Here is a 17,074-nt window from a genome sequence, read left to right on the forward strand (position 1 = left end):
ACTATTTTCATATCTACACGGTCTAGGAGAGGAAACTCTGATTAAGACACTCTTTAACGAAAAATTTTCAAAGAATTATAGATTGCCACAGTAGATAAATTAGAAATAACATTGTTTTGGTTAAGATTGGAATCCTGACAAATAAAGCTGACGGACTTAGAGTTTGTATCTTGCCCTGACAATTGCAGCCATTTAAAAATCAAGTTAAACAAACTCATGCAAAGTTTTTGGATAGAGATCAAATTCCAAAACATCTTTGGTAATTCTGTTAACATGTACTGTATGTAAGGGGACATATATTTCCAAAGAATCCTGTGTTTTCTAAAGAGATTGATTGATTGCTTAAAGTATAATTGAGGTTAAATGATTATTTGAATTATTTTTTAATTGTATTTACTCAAATAAGGACAAAGGTTATAAAAATATTTTTTAAAGCTTGTTAACATTTTAAATTGCTATCTCATGTCTCAAAAAAATCATTTACATTTTATCTCCATGTTCCTTAAAGTATTGGGACTGCTCTCAGTCTGGAAAAGAAAGTCACTTAAATTTTCTAGATTGAAAATCCTGTCTTCTTAATTTCTATTTTCTGCTGTACAAAGCATCTGAGTGAAGAGATGGTAATTTACTTTGTTGAATATGTCCTTTCTTTTATCACTTTATTCTGGAGTTTTCCCTTCCTTTTTCCATGTCCTGCTTGTGGCTCACTTGAAATCATGGTGCTGTTCAGGTCATCTATAACAGTTTAATTAATTTTTTCGACTTTACCTACCCCAGACCCTCAGGTTTAATACCCAGTGTGAGGGAAAGTTTTAGGAAGCAGTATAGGAAATAACAAGTATAATATAACCAAATCACTATCTGGTAAGATGTCCAGATGGAGGCTTTGGGCAATCAGCTGGGCATCCCAACTCTTACAGGTCTGTGCCACTTCACAGGCATTTTCCATCTTGTGTTCTGTGAAACTGTGCCTTAGGTATTCAAAAAAATAGATAAGAACCAATGAAAGAACAGGTATATGGAGTAGGTTTCTGCTTCTGGTCCATGAGTAGGATGAAATAAAATTTAAGTTAAAGGTTTATATTTGTGTAACTCGGTTATTTACCAAGTTAAAGGATATCTTCAAGTGATTTTGTGGGTAAACACAAGTTCCCTATCTTTACTCTGAACTAGCCAGAGGTGTGCTAACCCCAGTCTAAGATCCACAAAGGTCTGGTTATTGCAGGATGGTAATCAAGATAAAAAGTGATCAGAATGTCTTGCTAAGCACATTTGTTGAAAGGGTCTGGTTTGCAATTACCAGAGTCTTCCTACAAATGTCTGTTTAGATGTATCCTTAATCAGACTATTGGCTTTTTCCCCTTTCTTTTTTTAAGTTTAGTTTTGTTCTTGTACAGAATAAGAAAGTAAATACCATAGAAAGAAAATATTATGGAAAATATTTTTTTAAAATCATTAAATATGTATATATACAAAGAATTTTATTGATTTTAACTGTAAATGGCATTCATAAAATAATTGTATTATTATAATATTTATATTATTATTTTAATATATAGTTATTTATGTATTATTCCTTGATAGTACTAGTTTCTAGTAGTCTAGTAAATTCTAAAAGTATAATCTCAATTATTAATTTCATTACTTTTGTTAGAATCACAGTAGTGTTTTATAACAGTAGAAGAACATTGTGTTATTTTACAGCAATCTGCAATGGAGATGCAAATTTTGTATTCCTTCCTGGATTTTGTCCAGACTGAAAATGTAAGAATAGAGCTTTTAATATCATGATTCAGCAAGGCTCATGTGCTTAGCTAGGTAGTTTATATTGCAAGTTTTTCCAGTTTAAATAGAAAAGTTCCTGAGTGAAACAGCAATCACAACTGTAAAGTTCTCGGCTTATGTTTTGGGGGAAAACTGTGCATTTCATAGGGTTTTACACCAGAGCCAGATTTTTTTTTTTTTTTGGTACATTCTTAAAATATTTTTTCCAGGTCTGTTTTGGGTTTTTTGTCTTGTTTTGTTTTTGTGGTTTTTTGGGGGTTTTTTTTGTTTGTTTTTTTTTTTTGTTTGTTTGTTTTGGGGTTTTTTTTGAGGGGGGGTTTGTTTTTTGTTTGTTTTTTTTTTTTTTTGAGGGAGAGGCCTAGACATCAACTTTTCCTTCAATCTGTAAACTGAAGAAATTTTTGAAGGGTAAAGGTTTTCATTATCGGCATTTCACATGGCTCTGTTGATTTTATAGTTCAGGTCATTGTAATTCTCATACAAAGATTAAATGTGTGTCATGTTGAATTATCTCTGGAATAGATTTTGAGTATGGCTGTGGCATGTATAGCCACAACTCTAGAGTTGAAACGACTCTAATTCTTTGTGGGGATCATTCACTCCAGTGTTTCATCTCTAGTATTTTAACCCCTTCCATCAAAACTGTAAAAACATTAAAACAAGCTTAGAGAGATGCTTCATTGTTGCTCATGTCATGTACTCTTAGTAAAGGATAATTGGGAGGAAAAATAAAAATCACTGCATTCAGCTAGACCTTGAATGATTCCCTCCTTCATTTGTGCAGATCATATATGCTGAGCTCAAAAAGCAAGTAACTTCATCTAAACCTCAGCCAGCCCTCACGTGGAAATCTTTAATGGGGGAGAAACATTTGAGGGGAAAAAGATCAACAAACATAGCTAATTTTTGTGCAATTTCTTCTATGTGTTTGTGTTGGCTTTCACTGAACTTCTTTGCAAAAAACCTACTTTTTTCTAAATTTGTTGGAGTTAAAGTGTCAATACATACATGCTGATGGGTCTAAGAACAAAAATTGGAGTGAAAATACACTAAGAGTAAGATTATTGCTTGTATTGCATCTGCTCAGCATTGCTGAGTTTAATTATTCTGTGAAGAACTTCATTATGATGCAGGAATAATTTAAGCTTCAGAATTTTTAGGGAACCATGGTCATTGGAAAACCATCCTACTTCTGGAAGTTACCTGTCCTGCATAGTTAGTGCATGAAGACCTTCGAGAAACAAAAGGCTGTTACAATTACTCACTTAGAAGTTTTCAGTCCATTTACCTTTTTTTTTCCAATAGGGTGGAGTGAATGGCTTGACTGGAGAACTGGAATTTGCAGAAAATGGGGGGAATCCCAATGTGCATTTTGAAATTTTGGGGACAAACTATGGAGAAGATCTTGGCAGAGGCATCCGCAAGGTGAGGCTACATATATTCAAACAAGAGATTACTGATTTTTTTTCAAAACATTTCTTGTGTTCCATGTTAATAGAAAAACATTCCATGGCAGATAACATTGTGTTCTGTATCATTAAAGGAGTAAGACACAGGAGAAAAGCTTTGAATTTTGAAGTACTCATCTATTTCATTATTTCAAATAGGTCTTGGAGCAGGTTGTGTTAATCAAGATACCATTTGTAATGCCGAATGTGTTAAGCTGCTGATGGACTCTCCCAAAAGACCAGTGAAAGCTGTTGTTTTTTAACCCTTACAACCCCTGTACAAAATAGCAAATCTTACATTGAATTGTCTAGAGCATCCATATTGGTCCCTGATACTTGGTCAAAGTGGGATGCTTCACCTGCTATATGATTAAAATTTATAGCTATGAGAAGATAAATTCTCTTGTAGAATAGATAAAATTTCTATAGTCCCTTCATGAAATAAATACATGGTGTTTTAATAGGAGTTAACTTTTACAGAATAAATTAATGTTATGTATTCAGCTGCCAGACACAGTCCAAAGACTTGGACTTGGATTGCTAGAGGGAATGGCATATATGTCCAGCAGAATGACTCTTTTTTGGTGTTTGAGTTTTGCCAGTTTAAAACTAAATTTAAGTCCTGTGTATCAAATGGTGGAAACATGTCTCTATTTGCAATGAATATCCTCAACTTTGAACAGCTGCTCATCTGGTATGGCAAAAATCATATGGCACTTCACCGGTAAAAAAAATACTCATAGGCTTTTCCAGGAGCAACTCTCCTTCAAGGACAGACTTCCTGAAAAATACCACGACCTCTTCATGTAGTGTATCACATAATACTGGGTTTTGAATAGGAGGAACATGAAGTGATTGAAAGGAAATGAGAAAGTTTTCTTAATAAATGTAAACTGGGTCCATGTGTCAGTGTCACTTCATGATGAAATGCATCATTTGTCTGCATACCTTCTGGAGCAACAGATAAGTACTCTAAAGGAAGGAAGAGATAAATAAGAAGTCTAAAGTGTCTAAAAACTGAACTTTCTCCTCCATTCTTCATTGGAATTTTTATTCTCTTTGTGCTCTTTCATCTCTTATCAATACCCTCATGTACACCTGGGTCTGTAGTTAAGTCACCTTGAGCAGAGGTCCTGACGGATGCTTCAGAAACTAGACAGAGCTGGATCTGGTTGATATCTGGAGGTACCTTACAGAGAGTCTTTGGAGACCAGCATGTTGGATAAGTCCTTATTCCCTTACATTTAAATTCTGTCTGTTTCACCATATTTTGATTTATTTTCCATGCTATGCACTAAGGAGCTATTTATTCTTTAGAGCTGCCTTCCTAAAACAAATCTGTCTCTTCATTTAATTTATTTGGTTGACTTTGACTGGGTTTTTTTTTAACTTCAGTCCTGTCTGAGTGAATGCCACCACTTACTGAAGCACTAAGTGGTGTTCTTTCATTCCCAAAAAGATAGAAAAGAAAGAGAGACTCACAGAAAGATCTTGGAAATATAGAAGTAAAAAAAAAAAACAAAAACTTCCTGGCTATTCTAACTCTTTTTTGATGGTGTATTTTAGAATTGTACTATTAATTTAAGCTATGGTAGAGTTTGATTTTAAAACAGATATTAATGACTGTGGGCACACCTAACTTGTGTAAAATAGTGGGGTAATGCAAACAGGCTTTTTGAACCTTCCTTGTTTACTCTTTATGATAGTTCAAGAGCAAAGAGAAATTCACTGTCTTTGGAGGGAAATGGATTTGAAGTTGGTCAAAGAGAATAAAGCTTTGCTCAGAATATAATTAGATGATTAAACTTAGCATCATACAATCCTGTTGAGGAGAAAAGCAAAGTTTAAAATTAAGATACTAAAAATATATGAGGTTTTTACATTTGCCAAGATGAGTTTTTAAAATTAAATATAGATATTACAAGAAAATTTTCCTGTTGAAAAAGATAGTAAATGCTTCCCCATAGAGTTTTGTGATACACTGCAGCTGGTTAAAAAGAAGAAAGGGTCTAGAGCAGAGCAGATCAAAACTGTTTCAATTTTTTTTTCCTAAACAGCACTCAATAATCCAGAGAAACCTTTAAAAAGAGGTGTACAGAAAAAAAAATTCTTAGAAAGAAATTTCTGTATATATTGTGAGAATGTGATAGTTGCTCTCAGAAGTTTCTTGTAAGAAAATTACAATAATTATTTCATTTTTTGCAAAAAAAATTGAATAGGAAAAAAATTAACATTGATACGTTATTTCTAGTCAATGTCACAGTTAAAAAAAAAGGTAGGTTTCTTAAAACAATTGCTTCAGAGACAGAGAAGAAAATTTTTAGGGGGTTTTACTATTTGACAAAAATTTAGATCTTTTATCTTGGATTAGGATTTACTTTACAGTGTATGAACTACTAGTGTTGGAAGCAAATCACAATAATTACAGGAGTCAGATATATTTTTATTAACTGCACTAATTAAAGTACACTTCAGATTTTCATGTATTTAGTGACCTGACTGCAGAACTACCTAAGCAATTTTATTTCTCAACTCTAGTAGAAGCAGCTGCAATTAGCAGACTGACTGAAATTTCTAAGCTAATGCATCTTCCCTAATCAACATATTTTCAAGTACTTTTATAGGAGATAATGAAGGGCAAAATCATTACAAAAGGCCCATTGAAGTCATTGGGACCAGAGATTCCCATCAAGTGAATTGTGTAAAGAATTGCTCTTTTGTTTTCCTGAGGAACAATCAATTGATTTTAATAAAGCAAGTAAGATTTTAAAACACACTTGAATTTCTCAAGGGTCCAAATTCTGCTTGAAATCTGTTCTCCTTGGATTCTGGAATAATTTATACTTCTGCAAAGTTCACTTATATTCATCAGTGATTATTCTCAGGACTCAAAAAAAGCAAATAATTTAGGATGCACCAAGAATTCATGATTATGTTTAGTTTATTTGGTCAAATTAGGTCATGTATCTAGGAAAAACTATGTTCACGTCCCCTCCTTCAGCTTTCATGGGCTACTGTCATACCTGAAAAGCAGTGGAAGAATCCATGTGAAAGGTCATTGTGCTGGGCTCCGTCACCTAGCGACAAGTTAGCAAATCCTGGAGTGGGATTTGCCTGAAACAGCAATTTTGTACCCTCATGACTGTAAATGTTATCCATCACCTTGCAGACCACAGATCAGTTAGCCTGCACTTTTTGCCAGAGCCAGGTACTTGGAGTAATGCACTCAGATTGCTGCCAGGTAGTGGTTTTATTGACACCAGTGGTATTACAACCCCAAAGGAACTGAAGAAAACTCTCATTTTTACACATCATGCTGTGGCTTGCATTTGTGCAGATGTAGTTATATTCAGTGGGACACATGGGTGTATTTCTGACATTTCTCTGTTGGCATTTGTCTGTTGGTATTTGACATTTGTGTATGTATTCTTTGACATTTAAATTTCAGTGCAATACTTTTATCTATACTACTGAAATAAAAGCTGCCATTCCCGTGAATAACCATCCAATAAGCAAACTAACAAAAGGAAGTTGATAGCTCCGAGTACTGTCTTACATCTTAGTGGTGTAGAAAACAACACTGCAGAAATAAAGTGGTTTTCATGTTTCTTACTGTGCTCCTTGTAATTCAGAATGGGCTCATCTTCAAAGGCTCTGTTCAACATTTGAAGTTTAGAGGACTTTCTTTCTTTTCCCACACTGGTTTTCTTACCAGGTGGGCATTTGAAGATCATGATGTGTTTTGCTCTACCTCCCTATCCATATTAGCATACGCCCACCTCCTGTATGTTTCTCTTCTCTTCTGAAGATGTTTTAGGTTATTTCCTCCCAGTGAGGGAGCAAGTTGATGTACCAGGCTCTTCCATCAATTCGTCTGCATGTCCACGTCAGTGGTTTCCTTTGCATTCAGCACACCTAGAGGTGCCTTGGAGGAAGGATAGAGCTGTGAGCATGCAGGAAAACAGGTAGCCTTGGTGGGGTACCAGGGTAACCCAGGACGCTTTGACCTGTCTGCATTTGTCCATTAGGATTGTAGGGTTCAGTCCTAAATAATTTTGATTTGATTGTCTTAAGGAGGAAATGCCATCCAAGGGAGATCTGCGGTGCCAAGCATTTCGAGTGAAAGGGATCGAAACCTGTCTAACAAGTTCTACATTGTTCCTCTATGCTTCTGCCAGTGCAAGTGGCACTGGCCTTCCCTGTGGAGTCAATGCATGCAGGTGTTCATTTCACAGACTATTACGGGTTAACACTTCGTAGTTGTGCTATTTGTTCAGAGATGGGAAAGCTGGTTTGCATTTTTTCATTCTATTAAAATAATTGCTATTTCCACTTCATCTGAAAACACTTGTTGGTCACAGTAGTGGTATTTCTTTCTAATACGCTATATTTTTTTTTTCTTACACTTGCATCACAGAGCAATGTTCCAAGCATATATTTCGATCTTCGGGATGTTGATTTCTATTCTTATAAAGTTAAAACTTATTTTCTGCATCCATTATTTCATATTCTGTTTTGTGCCCTTAGGCAGGAAGAGCAGTTATACAGCTCTGCCAACACTTATTAACTAACCCTATAACCAAGAGCTTCATACCAATACTTCATAACCAATATGAAGTATTTCCTTCTCAGTTAGCTTCTTGGTAAGCTACTTGAGGTAAATAATGGGCTCACCTGGTCTCTTTGTGAGCAAGATCAAGGTAAAGCTGTGTAATGACTTTAAAAATATATTTGTACCAGCACCTGGTGCTTTAAGCTGTGACTTGTGCAGATGTTTCTAAACGTTGACATGCAATTTATGATGTGACTGAAAGATATCCTTGTGATTTAGAGGCACTACTGATGGTGTATTTTCTAGTGAGTTGAAATAAAAGTTTCTGTGTCTGAATGCTTTGGCTCTAGTATTGATGGAGAAGGTGGACCTGGCACAGTACCACCATGATAGTCTTTCTAAAGCAACTTTAAATACTTAATCACCCTTCTAGAAATGAACTCAGCTACTTAATACTAAAGATAAATAAGTAATTAAATATGTTGGTGAACCAAGATTGGCTGTTCTGGTTCAGCACAGAACTTAAATTTTGCTGTAAGCCTGCTGAAGAGTAGCATTTCCTCCCTTCATTTAGTGCTATGCAGTAAATTGATTAAGACACAGTGACTGATTCTTTACTTTCTGGTAGCTTCTGCAAATCTTTTGTCAAATCTCAGTGAAATTTAATTTGGCTGCAAAGAGTTGGGGATTTGATTGCCATTGCAGTGAAACTAGATTTAATAGAGAACTGTGTTTTACTTGGAAGTGTAATTCTGCTTAGATTAAAAACTGAACCAAATGCATATTTGAGTGTAACAGAAAAAGAAATTAAAGTATCTATCCATAATTGTATTTTTTAATTCAAAAAAATTTAAAGGTCTTAAAAAATATTTCCTTTCTGCTTTTGAATGGAGCATTTTTTTAAAAATCTGGGGACGCAGGAGAGGCAGACTAACTCAGTGTAATCAGTAGTGTACCATTTGGAGAATTTATCAGCTTTTGGACTCTCTGATTCAGATGGGGGGAATGAAATCTAATTTTTGGTACTGGTTTGTTCAGCTGCCTGCCCTGACCCTGGGATATTTGGATGAGTATTTCATTATTTGTAATAAGTGCAAAGTAAAGAAGCCAGAGATGGATTTGGTGGATGCTGCCCCAGGAACAGAGAAGACAAAGGTTCAAGTCATCCTTCTGATAAATGCAGGGCAGAGTTGCTACAACTCAACCCATTCCACATGAATTATTCACCTGTGAAGCAAAACATTCACCAAGAATCTGTAAGAAGCAGGATCGTAATGACCCAGAAGTCAAACTCCAAACAAATACCCACAAACCCAAGGCAAGCACAGTGCACTGTACAGGTGTTGTCCCACCTATTTCTTCTTACCAGAACAGTCAGCCATGTCTGCTGAGCTCCAGTATGTTTAGTGTGTTGTAAAAAAGAGAAACTATTTTAGGCTGTAATACTAATGGATATTCAGATTCCCCGGTCTAGAACAATAAGGATAAGTGCTCTGTCAAAATTCAACTCAAATAATTAAGATCTGGGTTTATCCAGTTTCCAGGTCACAGGTTGGATGGCCCTTAACAGTGACTTACAGAGCTATAGATGATTTTGAAAAAAAAAAAGAGCCTTTCAAGCCTCTGAATAACTGCAGCACTTTGGAGTGAAGAGGGGCATGCTCCTGCATTGGGAACAGTGTGGGGAGAAAGGGAAAATGCAGGATGGAAGAAGGGGAGAATGCGATGGAACCCTGTGGAGAAGCTTTAATGTCAAGCAGAAATTCCCCTTGAGACCTTGGTGCTCTGTAGTATTTCTCTTCACAGTTTTGGCAGGGATGGGCTCGTCTCTCTTTTGCTCAGAATATCCAGTCCTGTCAAAACTGATAAGAATGTTCTTACTGAAAAATATTTTCAGTGCATTGGGAACTGCCTATTTTGACTGATTGCTTTCATCAGAGAGAGACAAATCTTTTTTATGCTCCTTAAATTATATAGTTTCATGCATTTTATTCATTTCTGTTCATCTGGAAAGGAGGTTATATTTTACCCATCTCCTGCAGAAAATATAGTTGTCTTGACAGCAAAGAACAGGAGAAATATTTTCCACTTTCAAACTGTGCTTTTTATTTCCTTTCATATCTTGTTATGACAATGGAAACTTGAGAAAGATCAGTCAAAAATTAATAATAATTTAAAAAAAGCTGGGAACAGAAACTCCTGTTGTCTGTTGATGCTGCTAGGCAAGTGCCTAACCAGAGGCTCCTGTGTGATTATTCTGTGCTTCAAAATGGGCATAAGAGCAAAGAATGACACAGAACTTGAGTCATTTTTGCAGCAGAGATTCTTTTTTTGTCCTGGAAAATTTTGAATAGTAGAAATTTTGTGGTAGGATGTTAATATCAAGATTGGAAAAAAAAATGGATTTTCACATTGGTCAGATTTATGTAGCATGTAAAACTTGATTTGGATCCATTAAATATTTTTCCTTCATTTTGGATTCCTCTTTTCCTCTTGAACTGCTCACAGTCAACCAGGCCAAGGGGTTAGATCACTTTTGTTTTTCTGAACTTGATATTGGCAGAACCTTTTACAGTTTTCAGTATGACTGGTTGGGCCACTTTTGAAATACCTTTACTATGGTTATATGGCTTTTTCTTCTGCTTGAGTAGCTGTGAAAGCCTCCCAGTAAACATGGATCTGCAGAACTGGCTGGCAAGTTGTGAATTTTTATCCTCAAACGCTTCTGCTGAGCAAATTAGCTTTGTAACTCTCTTCAGAGATCTGAAGTGCTTGGAAACTTTCAAGTGCCTCAAAAATGACATTTTGAATAATGTTGGAAGGAACTGTGTATTATTTAAGAATGGACTTAATGCTTCATTGACCTCTAAGGCAGTAATGCTTCTATGTGATTTTGGAAATCCCGTTAGGGACTTCTCGTCACCTTTAAGAGAATACTCAGTCGGTGCTGCTTCAAAAATGTGGCTCATCATCCTTGAAATTAATAGAATAAAACACTTAGCTCGACTTGGAATTACTTGTTTTAAGGTGAACACTCTCAATGAATTATAGGTTATTTTCAGAATTAAAGTTTTTAATGCTTGTCTTTTGCTCTTTAGAGCTGCTTTATTTTCAATCAAGGCTATCATCTGATGAAAATGACTTCATTTCTCAAATGCTTCTAACTGGAACAAACATATATTTTCCAGGAGTAGGAAAAAGTAATGTGTATTTAACCCTCCATTAATCCAAAAGAATGAGGGTGTTGTAGCTAATTTGTCATGTGAAGAGGGAGATAATAACTATATCTCTAGTAAATTACATATTTCCACCCAAATTTGTATGCAATTTGGATATCCTAGTCAAAAATTCCTAATAATTGGGAAACCATGCAGACAGGAGAGGGGAATGTTAAAAAACTGAACAGTTTCTTTTAACAGGAGGCATGAAGTAATGATAGTATGAAATGGGTCATTAAATTTTGGCTTTTGAGGGTGGTGAAGAGCTCAGTTCTAAGAATTAAGGGCTCAGTACACACCATTTGGAGGGCTGATATGTATCAGTGGGTTATAAGCCAGATCTTAATCCATAATGTGTGAAAGTAGATCTGCACAGATTTAGAATCATAAAATTTTCGAGGCTGGGGAAGACCTTTAAGACCATTGAGTCCAACGCCAAGCCTACCACCAATCCCTGTCTCCAAGCAGTGCCATATATACACACTTTTTGAACACTTCCAGAAATGGTGGCTCCACCCCTTTCCTGGGCAGCCTGTTCCAGTGCTTTACCATCCTTTCAGTGAAGAACCCTCCATCTTACTGTGGCCTCCTCTCAGGCAGTTGTAGAGAGGGATGAAGTCTCCCTTCAGCCTCCTTTTCTCCAGGCTGAACATCCCCAGCTCCCTAAGTCATAACAGTTGTGCTCCAGACCCATCACCAGATTTGTTGCCCTTCTCTGGACCTGCTCCAGCACCTCAATGTCTTTCTTGTAAGGAGAGGCCAAAACTGAACCCGGTACATGAGGTGTGGCCTCAGTAGCTCTGCGTAGAGAGGGGAGGATCACTGCTCTGGTCCTGCTGGCCACAGTTGCTGAGAAATGCCAGGATGCCATTGGCCTTACTGGCCACCTGGGCCATTTTACAGGATTTGAATTTGATAAATTGTCTTTTTCTTAAAGAACCACAAGCCAAGGCTGACACAATTATATGGCCTGCTGCATTTTGCCAACCATATCCCACGATAATATATCATAGAATTGTACAACAGTCTAGGCTGGACTTCAAAGATTATCTCGTTCAACCTTTCAATAAATTGTTTCTAACTTGCATGTTTTTTGGAGGGCTTCTGCTTGAAGGCTGTGTGGTCTTGTAGACTGATAAGTAGGATGAGCCCCTGTAATACATCTGAAAGGCCTGGAATGCTCATAATAATCACAACTTTGCTGGTACAAGTTTAAAGTATATTTTTTGCAGCCAGATCTCTTTGTTCCAAGTTAGTCTATTACCAGGAAAACATCAAAATGTGTATTTTTAGGCACTGACTATTTATGCGTATCAGAGACAAAAGTTGATTTGGTTTTTGTTTGCTTGTTTTCGGGTTTCTGTGGTGGAGATATCTTTGTGTGTGTGTGTGTTTGGTTTTGGGGGATGTTTTTTTGATGGAATTGTTTGTTTGTTTGGGAGTTTTGTTTTGTTTTCTGTGTTTGTTTCTTTTGTTGAAAGACTGTATTTCATTAAGCATGATGCTGAATGAGAATTTGTTGACAGCAGTAGGCACTATTTCCTGCAGTGGGGTAAGCAACCCTGGTAAGCCCAACGACCTTTGCCTCTGTGGCCATAAAATATTCAGTGATCTTTTCTGTTGAAGGAGGGAGAATCCAAACACAGACATTTAATCCCGTTAGTCCTCCCCATGCAGATTGTGGGATATAGAGGAGCTGGACAGGTCATAAGCTGATTGGGAAATGACAATTGTAGATTTCCACTGAAAACACCCACTTTATTTTTTATGTATGTGTGGGTGTAATATCTACCACCCTCAGCCTTCAGAGCTGTGGGAGTGGTTTTACAGCTGGCACAAAGGTGAAAACTTCCATGAAGCTGCTAAAGGCTCCCAAATTCATCCCAAGGATGTAGACATCTATAGGCAAGAGTCAGAAATTGTTATGTTAGCAAAGAGTCAAGGGTCAGCTGTCTCCTAATGACAGCAGGTACTGCCCACCAGGAAGGACAGCTTGAGTCGGTGGGGAGTATCATCTTTGGGCTGGACCAGAAAATACATGTGGGTACAATGGTTGCTAAAGAACAGGAGGAGGAAGGACACATCAGAGAGTGGAAATTGCATTCCAGTGTGGATAGCAAAACACAGTTGGAAGTACAGTAGATCTTTGTTCGTTGTGGTGTTTTTAAGACCAGTAAGAAATAAATGGTGACATTTGAGAAGACAAAGAGAACCACCCCTGTGGCTTCCATTGGGATTCTGTATCATGTTTATAATGTACTATAGTTTCCCACTACATAGCTCATATATTTCAAAATGTGGCAGTTTACTACGCATAAATTCATTTGTAAAGTCGTCCTAGTTTAGGGCAAAATTTGGGAGAAGACCTCAGGAAGGAGCCCCCAGAAAGCAAACCCCCCACGGCCCCTCCCCCGCCTGGTTCGGGAAGGATTTCCTCAGAGAGAAATGGAAAAAAAACCTGTTTATTTAACAAGCAAAAACACTCCCCAATAAAAAAAAAAAAGTCAACACCAGATGACAAAACCCTTTTACTGTTCTGAAGAGATGACAAATTCAGAAAGTCTCTCCTGGGAGTGGTCGCCCAGCTATCAGTCTCCGGCACTGGGGATGGCTGCTGCAGGTCACAAAATGCAGACTCTCGGTGTTTCTTGATGTTTCCCAGGTCCAGGTCCAGAGCAGGTTCAGATGATATTCAGGGAAAGGGAAGGGAAAAAGAAACAGTCCAGGGTAAAAATTGGACTGCCTAGCTAAACTAACTAATAAGCAAAAGCAAGCAAGCAAGCCAAGCCAGCCAAGCCTCTCCTAGACACAGACCATGGGGGGAGGTAAGCCGGCTGATAACAAGACAAAACAATCCTTCACTTTCAGAGTCAGTCCTGAAGGCACAGAACATAATATCAGGCATAAACAGAATGCACAATTTGGGATACAAACACCATACCGTCACCCTAGGACAAAAGTACAAGTTTGCAGTGAAGTCTTCTTATCTGCTAAAAGAACTTCAGAAGCAGAAGTGACATGTCATTTTGTCTCAATATTGCATTTATGGCAATGATGAGATGTGTTTCCCGCCAAAGTGGTTATAGCTGTATCCTGCAATTAAAAGAATCATAAAAGTGATTTCCAGAGATAAAAAGTTACCTGTGTGTAATTGTTTAGGGACACCTCTTTGTACCTTTTGAGATCTTTGCAACTAATAAAAAAATTAGGATGGTGAAGCTTTCAATGACTTCATAATATTTATAGTTCCTTCATAGTGTTGGAAGGTTTTTATGATTCAGCCTTAAAATTACAGTGCTCAGATTTTTTCCTGTTCTAAAGTTATGATATAATGCCTTAATCAAAGGGTAAGTTACTGTAGAATTTAATAATAAATGTTCTTGTCATGGTGTACTCCTGCTTTAAAATGCGCAGCAGGAGTAATAGAAAAAGTGAAATGGATGAAGTCTCAAATACTTTACATTTTAGTTTTGATAAACAGAATTAATTTCATTTGATAGAACCACTTAAAAAAATTAAAGTTTTTGAGGAAATTGTATGCACTAGCAAGGCTTTGAAACTCTTTAGGCTGGAAGCAAATGGGGATAAACATGTTTTAAGGAATTAAGAAAACTATGTTTGGCTCTTGTGGCAGATATCAGTTAGAAAATAGTCTCATCATTATTCCAACAATACTTCTCTCCAGTTCTCAAAACCTATGAAAAATATTACAAACATTTCTTCCTGATGTGTAGCAGTGGAAACAATATCTTTCTTGTGTAAACATAAAAGGACAGAATAGGATAAATTGCAAGTGTTCTGTTGAAATTTGAGATCAAATTAATTTAGTTCATATATATAAACCTTTTTACTTGGTTTAGAAAAATGCAACATAATATATCAAAATTTATACATAGGATTAAAAAAAAAAAGACCCAAACATTTCAGTTGATATCATTTCAGTTTAAGCTAGAAGCTTTAACATATTTTCCTGATCAGTGCTCAGCCAGTCTGCTCCTGAACCTCATCATAATGTTCTTATTCTGAAATGCTAATTTTGATTTTAGTGTTTTATTTGTTTGTTTTAAACACACTTTTATAATAAATAATGTACTTGGAGCTCATAAAAATCTGATTTAAAGTCTGCATTCTAATGGAGTGCCTTAATAATGAGCCATAAGTGTTTTATATGAATATTTTAATGCAACATTCAGTTTCTCTGCACTTCTACTGATTTTGCATTATAATTTGATTGTATTTGAAAATAATAAATTTTATTTTAAAGCCTTCATGCTACTTTTGCATCAGTTTGGCTCTAGAAGGTTTCAGTGTTCTAAATGTTAGTATTGTGAATTATATCTCAGGTAGTCTTAGCTCTCCAAATTTATTAACTACTCGTAAAATGTGTGATTTCTCCATTGAATGTGCACATCTGAGATCCCATTAATCAGTTTATTTTAGGCTGTATATTATATTACTTGAGACAAATATTTGTCCTAAATATAAAGTAAGAAAATAAGTATTTTAATTATGATCTAGTTAAATAGCATAAATCCATTATTAAGCCACTCCTACCACTCACTGGAACAGTGCCAATTAATGCATTTTTTTCAAAATATCTGTTAACTACCAAAAGGGAATATCAGTTCCACTCCTGCCACAGTGGTTCAACAACATTATAAACTGTTTTCCTATCTTGCCTTGCAATCCCTGGACCAGCCATCCAGGCCTGCTGCTGTGGGTGTGTTTCTTGCTGCTTCATTCCATTTATTTTCCACAAATTACAAGTTCTGCTTCTGACTCTGGAGCCTGCTTTTCTTGCAAAGTGCATCACAAGTGATGTTTCCTTAGCAAAGAATAAAGTCTGAGAATTGTATGCTTTGCTGCGGGGATGTAGGCAATGCCTTAAAAAGGATGAAAGTTCATTTGCACTCCAGAAAACCTGCTCAGAGAAAGTTACAGGAGAGGTTGTCTAAGCTTTGAATTAGAGAGAGGTTCCAGCCTAATATCAGAGCAGTTCTGTTCACAGAGATAGTAGCTAGTGCTGGGGGTCAGCGGGTATAGTTCCACAAAATTTATTCCAGAATGAGGCTACAATTTGGAAAACCAAGGCAAATGGATTTTTATGTTATCTGTGACTGTCTTTTATCAAGGGACAGATAAGGTGAACTATTTTTTCTATGATGGTAATGATATATAGAAATATTTTGCCCAAATCTCAGTCCACAGAACTTGGATTGCCAGCATGTTCAGTTGCTAGCAGAAAGATTTTGAAGGACAGATTTTAGGTCAGTATAGACTAAGGTAAATTGCATTTCCACAGTATCTATATGGTCATAAATTGCCTCTCCAAATATGTTTGAAAGACTAGAATAATTCACAGCTTGTTTGGTCTCCAGTTAAGTCTCGGTGAGTCTCTTGATGCACTTGATTCTGGATAGTTGAATTGATTTCTCTGTTTGGCCTTGGGGCTTGCTGTACACAGAACAGTATGTGAAAGTTATTGTCCTCTCTACTAACCTTACTGCTGAAGACCTTACACCCTGCTTGCTTTTAGCTTTGCTACTTATTGTGTCTGCAGGAAAGCAAGAATGACAAGATCAACTAAGTGATGGATATCTTCCCACATGAGAATATAATCTTTATGTGCTCTGTGACTGTAGGCCCCCAGCAGATTGCCTTAAGCAAGGACTGGTGCACTGAATACAAATGCTTTTGGCATCTGTACATACTGAAGCCTTTCTGTTCAGTCTGAAAGGGAGTGAATTTAACACCAAGCTGATTTTATGGTGGATATTTTTGTGCTGCTTTTACAATAAGAGTATCAGGGTGTGGGTGTATCTATGTGGTGTGATGGCAGACATGATAGGAAGTGTAAATACCAAATTCTGATGAACTTTTTCTGATAGTGGACCTCATCCCACTTTCTCTAATGTGCTTGGTATGTAACGTGATACTCCATATTTATTACAGATAAATTCCTCCACATTTTTTGTTTGGTTCCCATTATATAGATTCCTTCTCAGCTCTTTTCTAGCAGGTTTGTAACATCTAAATTGTCAGTCATTCCATTAGTCATTAGAAGCTGCTTT

General features: G+C 36.6%; 1 protein-coding gene across 2 annotated transcripts in view; it reads left to right on the top strand.

Moving 5' to 3' along the window:
* Positions 1 to 17,074, top strand: part of GRID2 (glutamate ionotropic receptor delta type subunit 2) — a 686,989-nt gene that overhangs the window by 486,686 nt on the left and 183,229 nt on the right. For both annotated transcript variants that reach the window (XM_053941218.1, XM_053941219.1), the window contains one exon: positions 3,091 to 3,210. In XM_053941218.1, coding sequence (XP_053797193.1) covers positions 3,091 to 3,210 — 120 coding nt within the window. The remainder of the gene's footprint in view (positions 1 to 3,090; positions 3,211 to 17,074) is intronic.

The sequence above is a fragment of the Vidua chalybeata genome, chromosome 4 (genome assembly GCF_026979565.1).
Source record: "Vidua chalybeata isolate OUT-0048 chromosome 4, bVidCha1 merged haplotype, whole genome shotgun sequence".
Classification (NCBI taxonomy): Eukaryota; Metazoa; Chordata; class Aves; order Passeriformes; family Viduidae; genus Vidua; species Vidua chalybeata.